The sequence below is a fragment of the Trachurus trachurus genome (assembly GCF_905171665.1).
Source record: "Trachurus trachurus genome assembly, chromosome: 10".
In the NCBI taxonomy this organism is placed as follows: domain Eukaryota; kingdom Metazoa; phylum Chordata; class Actinopteri; order Carangiformes; family Carangidae; genus Trachurus; species Trachurus trachurus.
In genome coordinates, this window is record NC_139894.1 from 15,008,257 (window position 1) to 15,025,769 (window position 17,513).

The following is a 17,513-nucleotide window of genomic DNA, read 5'->3' on the forward strand; positions in this document are numbered from 1 at the left end:
TTTTACAATGAAATAAACACTGTATACTTTCTGGAAATTTTAGTTTTCACTTCCGGGCCGAAATCGATATCTCTGTTGCTGTCGTCTTTCAGCTGTCTACTCCCCCACCACTTCGTGAATAATATTAACACAAAGTTTGCTTTTATCCGCGACGACGTTAGCGCATTTGACCACGGACCAGGCGAAATGGTGTTTAAAGTGACTGTCAACGGGGCCTGGAGGGCGACGAGGACGCTTTGGCTGCTCCTGCTCGTGAGCCTGTCTGTGTGCATCTGTGTGTGCCGAGCATCCTCGTCTCGGGAGGAGGACAGTGCCATGGAGAACATCGTTACAGAGAAAAAGGCTGAGGAGAGCCACAGGCAGGACAGCGCGGACCTGCTCATCTTCATCCTGCTCCTCACCCTCACCATCCTGACCATCTGGTTGTTCAAACACCGGCGGTTCAGGTTTCTGCACGAAACTGGGCTGGCGATGATTTATGGTGAGAGAAAGAGAGGGAGAGGGACGTCATCATCAGTGCATTTACTCTCATTTTAGATTAGATTTGAAATGACTGCATTCATTACAAGGCTGGAAACGCATTTCAGTGCATTTTACACACTAGGCTTTGCCAGGAAGATGGTGCAAGGTAACAGGCTTAGTTATGATAACAACACCTCCTCTGCACTCTGCTTGGTCTTGAAAATGAGATCTAGGCAGCTGAGCATTGGAAGCCCCCCTGGAGAAAACAGCTGTACCATGTAAAAGCCAGTGCTTAATTTCACTTCTCCAAGCTCTGGGCTGCTGAAACCCAGGACTAATGTGCATGATATAGACATAATTTTGAGCAGGTTCCCTCCTACACTCAGACTGCAACAGAAACTACACCTGACAAGACAAACTCTACTTCACCAGTGGTGTAAAGTAACCATGCAAGTTCGTCTGTTTTAGTACATCATTGAGGTTATACCTTCCTGTAGTATTTTCATGTTCTGCTACTTCCTGCTTTTAGTTAAAAAACAAAAACAAATCATGTGTGTGATATGACAAATTGTTGCTGCACATTCAGCTTAATAGTACAACATATAGTCAAACAATGCATCTTGTTAGCATTTTCTGCAATATATACAACACATAGCCTAACACTGAGATGATTTGTGTGTTTTTTTCCTCTGCCAGGTGTGTTTACAACCATGTTATATTTTGTTCTAACAATGACAAGTTTCAGCAACTGCTCAACACACCCACTGTCTGCCCACAGAGGTGGTTTCACTTCTGTAGCCTGAGGGACTTTTTCACAGCAGACATTTAGATTTGTTGTAATAGGAGAAGAAGCACAGTTCCAGGTTATAATGATAATGGCCGTTTTCAGAGAAGTTCCAGTATTCACATATTCTGTGTGCTCACTCACCAACTTCTCTATAATACTTATGCAGAACCACAATTACTGAAATATGATTTTTTTTTTGTGCTTGATCAGTCTAAATCTCTCTTCTTAAAAAGATTGTGCACGTACAAATTGTGTTTGACTGATGTCTCTCTCACTGGTTTTGTTATGATAAACCTCTCAGGATGTCACTTTACGTGGTATCACTTCAACAACCATGTAATATTTGCTGACATCGTTTAATCCCCAGCATATAGCTCCATTCAGTTTCTTCCTGGCTACAGGGTAACTAGGAATGCCTGTGTGGAGGTTTTGACACACGTCTGACAGGGCATTTCATTCTGATGAGATGATTTCCCGACTTTAATTTCACAGCAAAATCTCAGAATGTGGCATTTGTTTTGGCTTTGTGAGGCTCACACAGGAACATTTCATAGCCCACACCTGCAGAATCATGACCACCTTCGCTCCTAACCGACTCTCCCCTCTGTCTCCTGTTTGTTTTGCTTTTTTAAAAAAAAATCTTTTCTCGTCACTTTTCCCAGGCTTACTTGTTGGTGTGGTCTTGCGCTACGGCATCCATGTTCCTCGTGACATTAGCAACGCCACAATGAGCTGCCACGTTAACGCCAGCCCCGCCACTCTACTGGTCAACGTCAGTGGCAAGTTCTACGAGTACACACTGAAAGGAGAGATCAGTGCCAACGAGGTGGACGACGTGCAAGACAACGAGATGCTGCGAAAGGTACATGCATCATCTGAATATACTGTGATGTTCCTATATACAGTATCTCTGTGGATTTCATGGTGCTTCTGTTCAGGTTTCTTTAAAATATTGAGCTGAAGTAATGATCATACAATTAAAGCATAATTAGCTTGATAATGAGTTCAGCATTTGATTTCTTTTGAAGCATGTGATAGGCTATTAAACAATTATAATTATTATATACTTGATTGGAAAAAAAAATAGCAATTTGAAAAACAAAAACAACCATTAAATATTTATCCAGAAAATCAACATCAGATTAACTGTTAATGAAGCTGTCCCCTTTTACCATCATGTCATTGTTCTGTTCAATCAACTTCCTGTTGGTTTGTCCTGAAGCTACTTCATGCTGTCCCAGATGTGTCATATAGGAGTGATTAATTAATTCATTAGAGATATCCAATAATGTAGTGACACATTAAAGCAGCTTTGTCTCTTGAAAGTATTTTTTATCTCATTCCTTATCACTGTGATCCAAAACTGTAATCTAACAGTATTGCATAAGAGCAGCGCATGATGCTTAGTGTGTGTGTGTGTGTGACTCAGGTGACCTTTGACCCCGAAGTGTTCTTCAATATTCTTCTGCCACCTATCATCTTCCACGCCGGCTACAGCTTGAAAAGGGTACAGTAATATTTTAGTATTTGAGCCTTTCTTTCTACTGCCTTGTAAAAATAGTCATCAGTGAAGCAATCATTACAAAGTGAATAATTTTAACACAAGCCGATGAGACAGTGTCCTCGACTGAAATACGACTGATTTGTCTTGCAGAGACACTTTTTCCGCAACATGGGATCCATCCTGGCTTACGCCTTCCTGGGGACAGTTATTTCCTGTTTCATTATCGGGTAAGAATATCAATTAGCCAAAAAGAAAACTTTAAGACAAACGTCCTTTCACATTTCACATGTGCAGCTCTCTTTCTGAGGCTTTCTTTTATGGCCGAGCAGAATTTATATATGTCAGTTATTTTGTCGTCAGAGTGTCCGTGATGCCGTTAAAGTCAATGTTGTTTATGATGATGTGCAAAACCACCTGCTGTTCCTCCGTCAGGTTGCTGATGTACGGCTGTGTGATGCTAATGAAGCAGGTGGGACAGCTGAATGGAGACTTCTTCTTCACTGACTGTCTGTTCTTTGGAGCCATTGTCTCTGCCACAGACCCCGGTGTGTTTGCTGATCCTCGGTCCTCAGAGTTTGTTTTCCTGCTCACGTGTTATGCTAATTCTGACTTTAATCTATGCTCAAAGAAACATTCATACAGAATAAGCTGAGCACAGTCAATTTTTCATGTGTGAAACTGTACACAGATGATACAAAGTGGTAAAAGCAGCGATGCAAATTGCACTTTGATTTGTGCAGACATTTTATTACCTTCCTCTTGTATTCTAATCTCCAAAATAGTACACTTTTATCATTAATATGCTCTTTATCAAGAAGGTTTATTTATGTAGATCCTGTCAGACATGAAATAGTGCCGAAAGTGCTGAAAACAGAAACAAAAGCAGTGTTTAGAAACACGGCTCTTGAAGCTCTCGACACCCACGACCGTCTCACTCGGTGACGTGTATCATGACCTGTGTCACTTGTAATATTGTGGAGGATTTATTGTGTTTCTCTTTGTTCCACAGTGACGGTCCTGGCTATCTTCAACGAGCTGCAGGTCGACGTGGATCTGTACGCCCTGCTGTTTGGAGAGAGCGTGCTCAACGACGCCGTGGCCGTGGTCCTGTCCTCGTAAGTCATGTGTCTGTTTCGCAGGCGAATCTGGAGTCTGCACTTTTCCAAACTGTCTTGAATGTGTCGCTGTTTGTTTGTTTGTTTTTTTCATTGATTGACTGGTGACCTTTAACTAACCTGATATAACCAACGAGGTGGTCCCTAAGATAACCCTTAGTATTTCTGCTGCTCTGTATGGAACTGTTATTATTTCCACAGAATTATAAATTATAATAGCAGGCACGGCGGAGGGGCCGGTCCCCATGGAGAGACTCCAACCAGCCCACTGAACGGGTGCACTAAGTAGAGCATGACATTGTGTGTCTTTGCTGTGCCTTGGGACCATCATGACAAATCACTGGCCATTTGTTTTTACACTCGGGCTTATCCGACACGAGATGCAGAGAATTTCATGGTTTATTCATGAGTTCTTGTTCCTCTTTTTTTTCTTCTTTTAACCATTTTTGATGTCCTGAGTCAGCTAAGAGGTCATTCCTATTATATTTGGAGATAATACAGAAGTCAAGGAGAGGTGACACAGCCAGGAGTCCTTATAGAAGAAATGCCTGGTGATTTGTTTTATGAGTGTGGGGGCCCGCAGCGGAGAGGGTAAATGAATCTGCTTTCAAACTTGGTTCAAGTAGTATTTGAAAGTATTATTTGGAAATGAGGTTTGTCACTTTAATTCCATTTCATCCCAAAACTGCCTCAAGAAAATAAAATGTGTGTAATTGCTTTCTCATGCTGATAACTACCGAGCTGTGATAACATCCCTTTAATCCCAGGCTCCAGTTTAAAAGACACTAAATTAATTTCTCAAGCTGTTTGACCCAAGTTTGATGAGAAGTACGGTCCCGTTCTTGTGAGTATGACTTTACCGGGATAGTTCAGTGTTGATGCGTAACCACCAGGTGACACAAAGCAGATGCATAAAGTGAGTGATTCACATCCTCTTTCATGAAATAACTTACTGTACTGTGTCTGGTTGCCGTGACACAGATACTGCGTCAATGAGTTTGTTGTTTTCACTGGTTACAGGATTTATTTTTTTTCCCTGTCCACATGATTTTTAAAGCAGAGTCTTTATTTGGACTAAATACTCATAGAGAACTGAAAAAGCTCTGTAGTCTTCTTTTCTACCTGTATTGGACACTACGTGGTTTTCTAACAGCAAAAATTTGAGTTTGGTGAAAACAAGGTGCCTCTTCCTCGTGATAGCAGCAGTAAAGTAAACAACAACTGCACCATTTAGTAGTTTTTAATTGTTGTTCCACCTTTGCTCAGGGTTTATTGGAACACAAAGTGAGTATAAAGGACACGTTGCATATCTGAAGTCTCACACATCACCTCAGTAGACTCCTGAGCAGGGCACTCTGTTGTTACCTGCGTATTAACACTGAACTATCCAAATAGTCTGACTCTCTTTTGTTCCAACCCTCTGACCCCTACTCTGCTTTTCTCTTTATCTCAAGTCTCCAAGTTGTGAGCGTTTTTCTTTTTCTGTGAAAGCCACTTTATCAGCAGAGGTGCACGTTCAAAATGATATCCTGTACAAAGAGACTGATAAAGACTGATTAAGAATACTTTATACTGTATGCAGGCTTCAACTTCATCTTTATAGGTTGTAAAATGATTTTATAAACCTTCTGTACTGTTTATTTGAATTAATTAATGACGTGATTAACACTTGTAGTAAGAGTAGGCGTTAAATGTTTTTTTTTCCTCATCTCACTCCAGGTCTATAGTAGCGTACCAGCCAGAAGGAGACAACACTCACACCTTCGAGGTCATGGCAATGCTGAAATCTTTTGGGATTTTTCTCGGAGTCTTCAGCGGCTCTTTTGCTCTCGGAGTGGCCACTGGAGTCGTCACTGCTCTCATATCCTTTCCATTGTGATTTTTATTGTGCATGTAAAAGTTTTTTTTTAATAGGATCTATCCAGCTTAAAAAGCGATATCATAGTTAAGTAGAGTGGTTAGAGAAAAAGTTAAAATGAGTAGGTGATTGGATTGGATCTAATTTAAAAAATCTATAACTTTAAAACGTTTCTTTCCGTGGATGTTATGGCTGAATGATGTGAATAGTTTTGCATAAAAGTCTGTGAGTGTCTCGTTGAGCTCCTTGACTGTCTGTCTGTACGTGACCAAGTTCACCAAGCTGAGGGATTTCCAGCTGCTGGAAACAGCTCTGTTCTTCCTCATGTCATGGAGCACCTTCCTGTTGGCTGAGGCCTGTGGCTTCACAGGTAACACACACACACACACAGTTATTTAAACTGCCATGGTACTGATGATGTTGTAGTGTAATCTTGTTGTGACAGTGCTATGGTGACCGTGATTAAACTGGAAGGACATGCGATCATTCCCACATTTCAACTAACAATAGCTCTGTAGTGTGCATGAGAGCAAAAAAGAAAAAAACAAACATATATATGTATATTGTGAATGCTTTATTAAAAGTAATCAGTGTTTACTGATCCTCTGACTTCCCTCTTTGCGTATTCCTGCCTTTCCTGATGTGTTGCAGGTGTGGTGGCAGTGCTGTTCTGTGGGATCACGCAGGCCCACTATACCTTCAACAACCTGTCCCCTGAGTCCCAGGACAGGACCAAACAGGTCAGACTGGACTTGAGTACACTTTTTATTCTTATTCAATGTGTTTCATTTCAAATATTGAGTCGTGTGTGTCTTTTCTATTTTAAAAGTTTTGAAACTGGCAAATAGTTAAAGCACAATGGAAACGTCAGTGTGTCAGTTTAGAAGGTATAATTTGGTATGACAGTAACTGGTTGGGTGACAAAGTACAGTAAGTATCAGTAGTTGTCATTCAGTCATTCACTCAGCCACATTCATTGTTTGGACTTTAGGTGAATGTTCACTGTACCTTCTTCATCATCCACCTTCTACCCTATAGTCTTAGGAGTAGGTTTGTTACCTTTTATTGTCAGTGCAAGCTGTTTTTAGAGCGGCGGAGCAGAGCCGTGACCTGCTCAGAGCTACGCTACGGAGGCTAATGGGATTTGTTTTCGAGGCAAATGCAGAGACTGCTTGCCGAAAAACTGCCCCCAACAGGAACGCGCATCAGCGGTTTTGCATGAATTTCCCTCTCAAACAACTCTGTCTCGTAACGTTCCGTTATTATCTCATAGCGTGGTGAATGTGCAGGTCACAACTTGTCCACCAGAGCTTTTTGGAGTTGTTGGATTGTGTATTTGATGAGTTTGATGAGGGAAACCAAGAAATCCCATTAGCATCCGTAGCTTAGCTCTGAGCAGCCTGCGGCTCCGCCGTTCTAAAAATAGCTTGCACCAACAATTAAAGGTAACGAACCTACTGCTATGACTATAGGGATTATGGCAATGGGCCAATTTGCCAAAATGTTGAACTATCCCTTTAAAATGAAATGTGTAATGTTGATATTTAATATTTTTAGTCAAAGTGGTGCAGGCCAAGTGTATTATTATGCCATTTCATTCGCCTGACTTTGTTTCCTCATAACTTGAATTTTCTGTTTTTTTCATGCAGCTGTTTGAACTGCTGAACTTCCTGGCTGAGAACTTCATTTTCTCCTACATGGGTCTGACCCTGTTCACCTTCCAGAACCACGTCTTTAATCCAATGTTCATCGTTGGAGCTTTTGTATCTTTCGCATATGAAACCAGCTTCAGCACATGATGCCAGGATGACCCACACAATGTGGCTGTTTTCACTCACATTTTAGTATCAGCATAAGGAAACATCATTATCATTTTCATTTTCAGTCATTTTCAGTTCCCACAGTCTGACAGCTTAACACCGTGATGCAAATGGAAATCAATTTAAAGGAGCAGCAAATCAGCTTGGCACAGAGTGAGGAGCGTTATAGCTCCCTAGTTTGTTTTGTGTTGTCCTCTCCTTAACCTCCTTCCCACCCAGCTGGCCGTGTTCCTGGGAAGAGCTGCTAACATCTACCCTCTCTCATTCCTTCTTAATCTGGGACGACGCAACAAGATCAGATCCAACTTTCAGCACATGATGATGTTTGCTGGTTAGTGGCACACAGACACGAGAAGATCATGTTGGATGCTCTTCTCCTTTTCTAGTTTCTTACAACACACTTTGAGAAGTTAAAAACCAACCTGCAGAGAGCCCCATAAATTGTCCAATACAGAAACTTGCTTGTATGTTTATATCACTGTTTGCATTCTGCTCTCTAGGACTTCGAGGTGCGATGACCTTCGCCCTGTCCATCAGGGACACAGCCACATACGCCCGTCAGATGATGTTCACCACCACTCTGCTCGTGGTCTTCTTCACTGTTTGGGTTTGTGGAGGCGGCACCACCCAGATGCTGTCCTGCCAGCGCATACGGTACAACTCTCCCCATCCATCTCTGGGTCAAACTGAATGTGGCGTTTGAGTTTGTTTTAACACTGCAGGGTCACATCAGGCCAGCTCAGATAAGAGAAGAAGATCAGCTCTTTTTTAATGCTCATCTCTGATTGTCCAGACTTAAAGGCTCCTGTTTCACTTATCTCCTATCAGGTTAAAACCCCAAGAATGATTCAATGCAACCTTTGACCTTCCTCTGGTTAATGCTTGAGTGTTTTAATATGCAAAGCACTCGTCTCTTTAAGGAACCATGCTGTTTAGGAACTTGTTAAACAAGGTCAACACGCTTCTCAACACGACTTTGCTCTGACTGTTGTTGAAACTATTTCCTTTTCTCCCTTGTTTTTTTACAGAGTGGGGGTGGACTCTGATCAAGATAACTCTGTGAGTGTCACTTACGAAACAGTCGTTACTATACTGTGACTGAGTATGACTACAATGTATATCGAAAAACATGATCTGTGTTTTTTTTTGTTTTTGTTTTTTACAGCAGTTGAGTATCGCTGAAGGATCAGAGAGAAGAAGCACCAAACAAGAAAGTGCCTGGCTTTTCAGAATTTGGTACACCTTTGACCACAAGTATCCTTTTCGTGACAAATGACTGTTTTTTAACGAAGTCATAAAAGTCAAGTAAATAACAAGATATTTTCATGTTTTTTTTATTTTTTTCTGTCCTTAAAAAGTTGTTTTTTGTCACTTTTTGTCACTTGAGTATCAGACACATAAATAGACAGACTTAAACACATAATTAACACAATAAGCACCATCAAATGTAATATAGAAATCATCGTTTATTCACAAAATACTACAGAAAGAAGGAAAAATAAGGTAAACTGACACTAAATCAAACCAGTGTAGAAACAACTTTCACAGCCTTTACAGCATGACTTCCTGTCAGCACCTTGAGATGACAATTTTATAGGAAGTTGATAAATTGTATTTACACAACCACAGGCCACCAGAAGAGCCAAGTGGAGACAACTGTAGTGCACAGTGTCAGACAGCAGAGGGAGTGCCATGTACAGGCTGGAAGACAGATTACGTCTTGTATTGGATGTGTAATATGAAGGCCATTATTTTCTGTGTAAATTGTTTGTAAAAAATCCGTTTAGATCAAATTTGAGTCTTCTAGTCTACTCTGCTGTCATTAGTAGTCAAACTACACAGCGTTATTGTGTGTTTGTTGTCTGTTTGCTGTGTCCAACCACTGTCTCAGTGCAGTAAGTAAATCGTCCTTGACTCGGCGCCCTCCTCCAGCTACCTGAAGCCCATCCTGACTCACAGTGGCCCCCCTCTCACGGCCACGCTGCCTCCCTGCTGCGGCCCTCTCGCCCGCTTCCTCACCAGCCCTCAGGCGTATGAGGTCAGACACTGGGTCATCACACAGGAGCTATTTCTGATTCTCAATCAAACACTTAACTGTTTTTAAGATTTTCTCCTGTGTTAACGGATGGAAAAAATAAGAGGCTCTGATTAATCATGAAGCGCAGAGCCTCGGCCTGAAAGCTTTTCTTTTTCAAGGCAGATGAGGAGAAGATAATAAGCAAAAGCTGGAAGTGACTGATCTTTTATTGGGGGAAAAGTTTCTTTTATTCAGTGGTTTCTGAGAAATAAAATCACATGTTCTTGTTTATCTTGGCGTCGGTGAAGTTCACGGCATATCTCACATCTCTCCTCTTCCCACAGAATGAATGCCAGTTGAAGGACGATGACTCTGACCTCATCCTGACGGACGGCGACATCAACCTAACCTACGGCGACATCACAGTCAGTACAGACGCCTCAGGAGCCCACACCAGTGGCGGCCCAGGCTTTGCCGGCGCCACGTCCGATGACTTGGACAGAGAGTTAACGTACGGAGATAATGAGCTGGTGATGAGGGGCACGCGCCTGGTGCTGCCCATGGACGACTCGGAGCCGCCCTTCACAGACCCTCACCACCGCCTGCGGATGTGAAGATAGTGTTTTCGGTGCAGACCCAGACAACCGTCCAACTCACACTGTCCCGAGCCATCGAGCAAAAGACCAGTACCTGTCTCTCCTCCTTTCATCCTTCCACTGACTTCTCTTTTGCTCTCGCACCTTTTCCTCATCTCTCTTGCTTTTTTTTCTCTCCACTTTTCTTCACAGCTTCATTCTCCCACAGGCAAATCACTGTCTCTACCTCATTCTGCTCGTTTCCACACCTTTCCGGCATCTGCCAAAACTGTAATATAGTCTTATTTATTTGCAAGGTTTTTTTTCTGTTTGAGCATTCATTTGAAAGTCGATTTCTCTTAGTTTGGCTTAAATTTGTGTGCCAGTCACCTTACTGTAGCATTGCACAGAGGTCTAGCAGCATGCGTTAGTGTGTAAATGCAAGTACCAAACCACTAGCTAATATGTCGATGTAGAGTATATCACTATAACTTTGATGTGCATGCTGAGGATGCTTGTTGTTTTCTTGTTTTCTTTGTGTGGGAGGTTGAGGGCTTTTGTGTTTTGGGTCTGACCTTGAATGTTGCTGCCTTCTCTCTGTGCACCAGAGACATGCTGACCCAGTGGACAACATTACTGTACATTTGGTTACAATCAAGTGCCTGGGAATTGTAGTTTTAAGCCTGTCGACCCATACTGGATGAGCTCTGGGAAGCAGAGCTGGTTGAGGATGGGCAGTCATGCAGTTGTAGTTTTCCTTTGTAAAAAAACAAATAAAACAAAGAAGAAAAAAAACCCAAAAAACAAAAAAACAGACACCTCTGTCCATAAGGTAGCAATATACTCAGCTGGGTGTTTGGGCAGTCGGTTTGTGCTATTCGCCTGTAAATAGTGTGTGACAATGTAATGCCACCGATGCGGTGTAGCCTGGCAGTGAAAGATGTGGATCTCTCCCAATGACCTTTGACTGTGACATAGAGAGGGACTTTACACCTTATTTTAGAAGCTGACGTCGCTCATGGCAGAATGAAGGGCTGTTGTTCCGAAAACGAGATCCAAATGAAGAAAGCTCAGTGCCATTTCTGTCCTGCATTTTGACATTTTGTGAAAACCAAATGCAGATGACCTTAAACGTGTTTTATATTCTCTCTTTCTTCTTTTTTTTTGTCACATTTTTCATACACATCTAGCTTTGCACACACATTTTCTATTACAATCGTTACATTGTGGTTGAGACTTTGAATTTTTCAATCCAATTTTTCATTAAAGGAACAAAAAACACATAGATACATGAATTTGACACTAAAATAACTTAGTACCGTGGTTTTGGTAAGCACACAAGGACTTTTGTGAGTAGACGTTTGGCAAACCAGAGAATTGATTATCTCTGTATCTTTAGAGCTGCAACCGGTGATAATTTTTCATTATTGATTAATCTCCCAGCTGTTTTTTATTTGTTGGGCTTATAAATGTCCATTAATAGTGAAGAATACTCCTCACTATTCCTCTGAGTTCAAGCTGACAAATTTAACCATCTTATATTTTCTTATCAAGAGTGAGTATCCAAAGTTACTCTGTTTATAAACATATATGACTAAAAGGAAAGAGAAAAAAAACAAATCTTTGTGTTTAAGAGGCTGGATGCAGTGAATTATTTGTGATATTTATGTTTGACACTGTGGCAGTTCATCAATAGGAGGATTGCCAGAATAGAACAACAATAGTTGATTATATGTTGGATGTTTTTCTCTGCTGTTCTTGAGGTTTGGTGGTTACACGGGATTTTCATAAAAGTACTAAATCCTGTAAAAAGGGTACTGATGGGTGGATGTGTCCCATTTTACTCATAGTGTTATTACACTCCATCGCACACTGTGTAGGCTGTTTTGCAGGGTGTACTAGAAGAATGGAGGGTTTTGTGATCTCCTTCTGGTACGGAGTTTAGCAGCTGTTAATGGGGGTTTAACAGGAAGCGATGATAGGACGTCACCGTGGCAACGTTGTGTTAATGTGGACAGAATCCAGGAAACACTTGGTGACGAACACAACGGTTTTGTGGTTTACCCTCCTGGTAAGCCCAAAGGAAAAAAAAAAAAAAAGAAACGGGTGTTTGCAAAATGTTTGTAAGAGGATGGAGTTGAAGAAAAGAGTGAGTGAGAGAAACAGATGATGAAAGAAAGAGAAATAAGGAGGATGAGGAAGGATAGTTAGGCCTTTGTTTGTGTGTGTGGGTTCGTACGTTGGGGATGATACAGAGGTGGAAGGAAGAGCAGGCTTTGAGATATCGCTTTTCCTTCCACAGTTATCTTCTGCTGTGCAGGAACTTCTTATTGAAAGTGTTGACTCTTTTTTTTTTTTTAATTCAGGCATGCCTCTTCACACCACATGCTCCAGGAAATGATTTATTCTTTCCACCATTTTATACTTTTTGTTTGTGTTATTGCTGAATTTTATTTTGTAGAGGGGAAACAATGAAGTAAAAAAAAAAACAACTAAATGATTTGCACTTGTCCTTTTGAGAATGTTTTGCTGTTTTATTGCTATGATGTTTGTTTTATCTAACCGCTGCTTTTTTTTATTGTTATTATCATTATTTACTTTATGTTTTGGAAGGTTGTGGAAAAAATGAGCAATGTCATGTCAATTTAATGAATGGTGAAGTAATATTTAGTAGACATTACGTTTGTTCATTGATGTTCCTTTGTAAAGAATAATTTCCACATTGCAGTGGCAGACCTTTCATACTGTCGTTCCATCTTAATACTTAACAGGTACTTAGTATGTATGTTTGCAACACCTTGCTGTTTAAATGCTGTTGCCATGTCTACTTCAGAGCATGAATCATTCATCCTCTACTGATGGTGGACTCTTTGGAAACAAAAAAGAAAATGAAAAATATATACAAGCAGAATTGTGTGCCACTGTTCTTCAAACCGACACATTAAAAAAAAGTGAAATCTACAAAGCTCCTATAGGTTTTGGTATTTGCCTACTGCTCTGCCAGTATGTTTCTCTCTCTGTTCTCTGAGTGGTGACTTGTGATCGGCCTTGTCCATTGGAAATCTTGTCTGAAGTAGCTGACCAAAGAGGCCTGCTGTGCTCTGTGTTTTCAGACGGTCCCCTCGCTCTTTATACTGCAAATTCTGTGTGTGCGTGTGAATGTACGTGTGTGTTAATGCCTGCAAGTGTATACGGATGTGTGTGTGTATGCAGGAGAACGAGGGAGACATTGCGTTCCCTCTTTTCCTCTATGTTGCAGGTACTGACTGTTTACATCTGTGTAAATATACTCTCACCTGTTCATGTGCGTGCAACGGTCAATAAATAGAAGCCTGTGCTTTTGATTAAAGCCCTCGCTGTAATGGCCTCCTCATTACCTGCCTTCCTTTTTTTTCAGATGTCTGATTTGGGTAAGAATGCAGCTGTCGAGCTTTGGAGATCATCCGTGAGAAATGTGAAATGAGATTAGTGCCAGAAGTGATTTGATTTGAGTTGCATAAATCTTAGAGGGGATTTTCTTATTATGCGAAGCACAGGTTTATAGCTGTGGAATATGACAGGTAGCCCAGGCCTACAAGCTCCTAAAACTCTTCAAATATTTCAGAGGAGCAAACTCAGCTGGGCTGGGTGGCCTTGATGTTGATCAGGATTAATCCCAAAAATAAAGCATGGTGATCCCTAACCTGGGAAATGCTGCTATATTTTTGTTCTTTCATGCCTCTAAACATTATTCAAAAGAAACAGCACACGAGGAGAACACACTGTCCAGCCAGGGCCGTTGCATAGGGGAGGAAGGTGATGCTGGAGGCCCACAGGCCAGAAGGAAACACAAAAACCCTCAGTAGCCTAATCTTTCTATGACTAAATTATCCTACATATAGCTAACCATGACTAATACTCAAACTAATGCTGCATAGGCACCAAAACAAAGCCACAAAATATACAATATTCATGAAATATGTTTTATTTTCCCAGCAATAATCCTCTGCATTCTCTTAAAAATGGTTTAGCAACAGCAGCCAGTAGTAGACAAGGAGTGCAGAATATAAGAGCTTCGGTGAGAGCAGAACCCCCAGCCTCTTTATCCAAAGTCAATAGCTTTACCCACTGACCTCTCTGGCCACCTGGGGTGAGCCCTCAGTTTCATCATATATTATCTTACACTACATGTGTCGCTTTAACTTGCTTCAAAGCTATGATACAGAACAAGGTCAGTCAGTCATAAGTGAAGCGTTCTGCTATTGGTTACAGCACCATCTATTCATCAACAAATCAAGTTCTTCTTCTGGAGATCTCGATAACCTGGCCAATATAGTTTGGAACTGGTTCTAGCTGGATTTTCCAGCAGGGTAGATCTGATCGACCGTCTGGCAATTGGAGGTGAAGGGCTATTACTAATGTTGATAGATTCTATCCAAGTTTAAAAAGACTGCAGGTTGTATTTATACTCCTGGTGCTTCCATCCTCCAAATGCAGGACTGCATTACAAAGTAAAAGATTTCCTCACAGAAATGTTGAGTGTGCCATTGGGGGCATTGACAATGTATGATCTCTATCAACATGGGATTGAATCCATGACCTTAAACTCAAGAGCTAAAGAGACACATTATCATCTCTCTCTCTCTCTCTGACCACTGACATGAGGGAACTATCAAACTGTCCGTGTGCATTTGTGTGAGTGAGTGGTGAGTCAGAGGAGTCCCTAATCATCACATTCAGCTTGATAGATCAATACAACCAGCTGGGTAGCTCAGTGGCTAATGCCAATGACTTTGGATTGGGAGGCTTGAGGTAGGTGTGTTCTTGTTTGATCAACAAGATCTGTTGAAGAAGAGCTTGAGTATTTGCTGTAATCACGATGAATTGTGATTTGTGTCGTTATTATTAAGTATTAGGTGTGATGTAAGATAATAGAATGTGGAGCTGAAGCCTCGACACATCCAGTGGGAGGCTGGCGATCAAATCCCACTGATTAATTTTTTTATTGCAGCCACCGGCCCCAGTCCCCCTCGGAGAGAACTTAGGCTGTGTAGTCTTGGGTTTGGCCCATGGGCATCTGTTATTACAGGGACATAACACAGTAATTACACAGGAATTGCTTAATACATGATTGGACATGATTAATATACTGATAATAATACTGGGTCCTGTGTTAAAAAATAAAATGCACTGTCCTTTACTGAATCAATACAGGGTGCTCACCCTACTGGTCAAAATACAGAAGATATCGGGGGTGTACCTTACGGCCCAGCCTGATATAACAATAGAAACAAGAAAACTAAAAGTTTCATGGGACATAGTGGAGAAGTATTACAGAATGTGGACAAGTTGTCTGTTACTGTCACTCACTGTCATCGTTGCCCTGGTTGAAATAAATAAAAAATGATAATACATAAAAGGGGGGCAGGGGCCCACTTCAGTATTTTTTTCAGGGGGCCCAAAATTCCTAGCCGCAGCCCTGACACTGTCCCACCTGTGGCACACATTGGCCTTGTTAGAGCTACTTTGGTCTGTGCTGGATTCACTCTTGTAACAACCTTGACGAATTATACATTGTTTGAAAGCTCCAAATCTTCTGGTTGTGTCTGAGTAAAGCATCTCGAGACCCCCACCTCGCTGCTGCAGCTGGTTCTCATTCTGTAGCAGGTTAGTCACTCCTTACCTTTTTGGTTGTTTCTAAGAGAAGATTACATATCTGAATGGTAAGCAGTTGACTCCATTTTCACCACAAGAATCTAATGAACAAAATGTAGCCAAGCTTTAGTCCAGTGACTGTGAAGAAGGAGAAAAAGAAAAGAAAACTTGTTTTGTTTGCTTTATTCCCGCATTGGTTGAGGCCAGAGTTATGACTGGAATCAAAGATGCTGAAGAACAGTTAAGTCTGGATAACATTCACGGACCAGAGGCCTAATATGTTGAGCTTTCTGTGGTTTGTGAGGCGAAAGAGGTTAAATTGTCATGGCTTCTTTTTTCTGCTATGTTTATTATCTGAAGCACCAAATGAGATACTCCGTACAATTCTCATCTTCTCATCTCTTCTGTTTTCCCACTATTTTGTCACTCAGTTTTACCAAAAATGAGTTTAAAAAGTCCTCTCACATCCTAAAAAACATTTTTAATATCGCAGATTTCACTCATGGTGTTAATGTGAACAGCCACACCCTGCACAGCCAAGACTGATGGCATTTTTTCTCCCGCAGCTCGATTTGTGCCAGATATCAGGTAACATGTTCCTAATATGGACACAACTCCCTCCAGTCTGCTCAAGAATGTCTGTATAGTGGAGCAACTGTCCAGGGAGGAAATAGTAGTTTTAAAGAGCCACTTAACTCTCTCTCTCTCTCTCTCTCTCTCTCTCTCTCTCTCTCTCTCTCTCTCTCTCTCTCTCTTAACCAAACTGTTTGCCTTCTAACTTGATTCCCAATAAGTCACCACAGTTAACAATGTTGTTGATAACGACAAATTCTTCAGTGATTACTTTTCCCGGTAATGAGATTTTGTGTATTCCAAATGCAATATTGATATTAAATCAAATAAAATGTGTCTAAACTCTTTTGTTACCAGACTATTTCAGTAACCAGTGACGGTACCTTGTTGCAGCCTCTGGTTCATTTGACTTCATCCCGTAACTGGCGTCATGTTTGTTTAGTGAAATGCTGCTTTTATAAAATGGAAACCTGCCTTTACTCTTGCAAATGTGCAGTAAAACATCTCCAGTCACGACCATTGGCTCTCATCAACACTGATCTCATGTAACAACAGAGACTTAGTGGTGGTGCTGATGTTTATACCAGATGTTTACACACACATACACACATACATGGATCCCATGTTTACAGCCATATAATGAGTTACCAGCTGAAATCCTACTTACAAGTAGATGCATGTGCTGATATACATTATTGTCAGTGCGTGTTGGCCTGATGTTTTAGTAACCCTGACACCTTAAACACAACAGTCATGACCTTACAACCATAAAATCCTCCCTCCCTTCCTTCCTCTTTCTTCTTCCTGCCTGCACTGTCAATGCGTCCCCACTCTCATCTAATATAGACTGAGAGTTATAGGTTTATTATCTGAGAATGGATAAACTTTGGATTTAGTGCAGACAATAAAGCAAATGGCCTCACTGTTTAGTCTCAGTGACACTCCTTATGTAATAAGAGATGGCATCTGTGTTATATAACAGGGCCAACTTTTGGGCATTTAATCATGCATTTGTAATTATAATGGATTAACTTGGAGCGTTAAGTTTACAAGCTGCACGTAGCCTATTTACTTTGGGTTAAGAATGAGTCATCTTGATGTAATTCCTCTATTCACTACCAAACAAGGAGATGAGTGAGGCTAATACAGAAGTTGGACAAAAAAAATG

The 17,513-nt window shown here is 41.1% G+C and overlaps 1 protein-coding gene across 1 annotated transcript; it reads left to right on the plus strand.

Moving 5' to 3' along the window:
* The first annotated feature begins 110 nt into the window (after positions 1–110).
* slc9a6a (solute carrier family 9 member A6a) lies at positions 111–11,545 on the plus strand. Its single transcript, XM_083980507.1, has 16 exons — positions 111–481; positions 1,912–2,111; positions 2,679–2,756; positions 2,904–2,980; positions 3,186–3,298; positions 3,763–3,868; positions 5,588–5,743; positions 5,996–6,096; positions 6,378–6,466; positions 7,376–7,489; positions 7,766–7,877; positions 8,047–8,200; positions 8,575–8,605; positions 8,712–8,800; positions 9,479–9,584; positions 9,908–11,545. The coding sequence occupies exons 1-16, from the start codon at positions 187–189 to the stop codon at positions 10,175–10,177; spliced, it is 2,091 nt and encodes a 696-aa protein (XP_083836633.1). The 5' UTR covers positions 111–186; the 3' UTR covers positions 10,178–11,545.
* Positions 11,546–17,513: the final 5,968 nt, after the last annotated feature.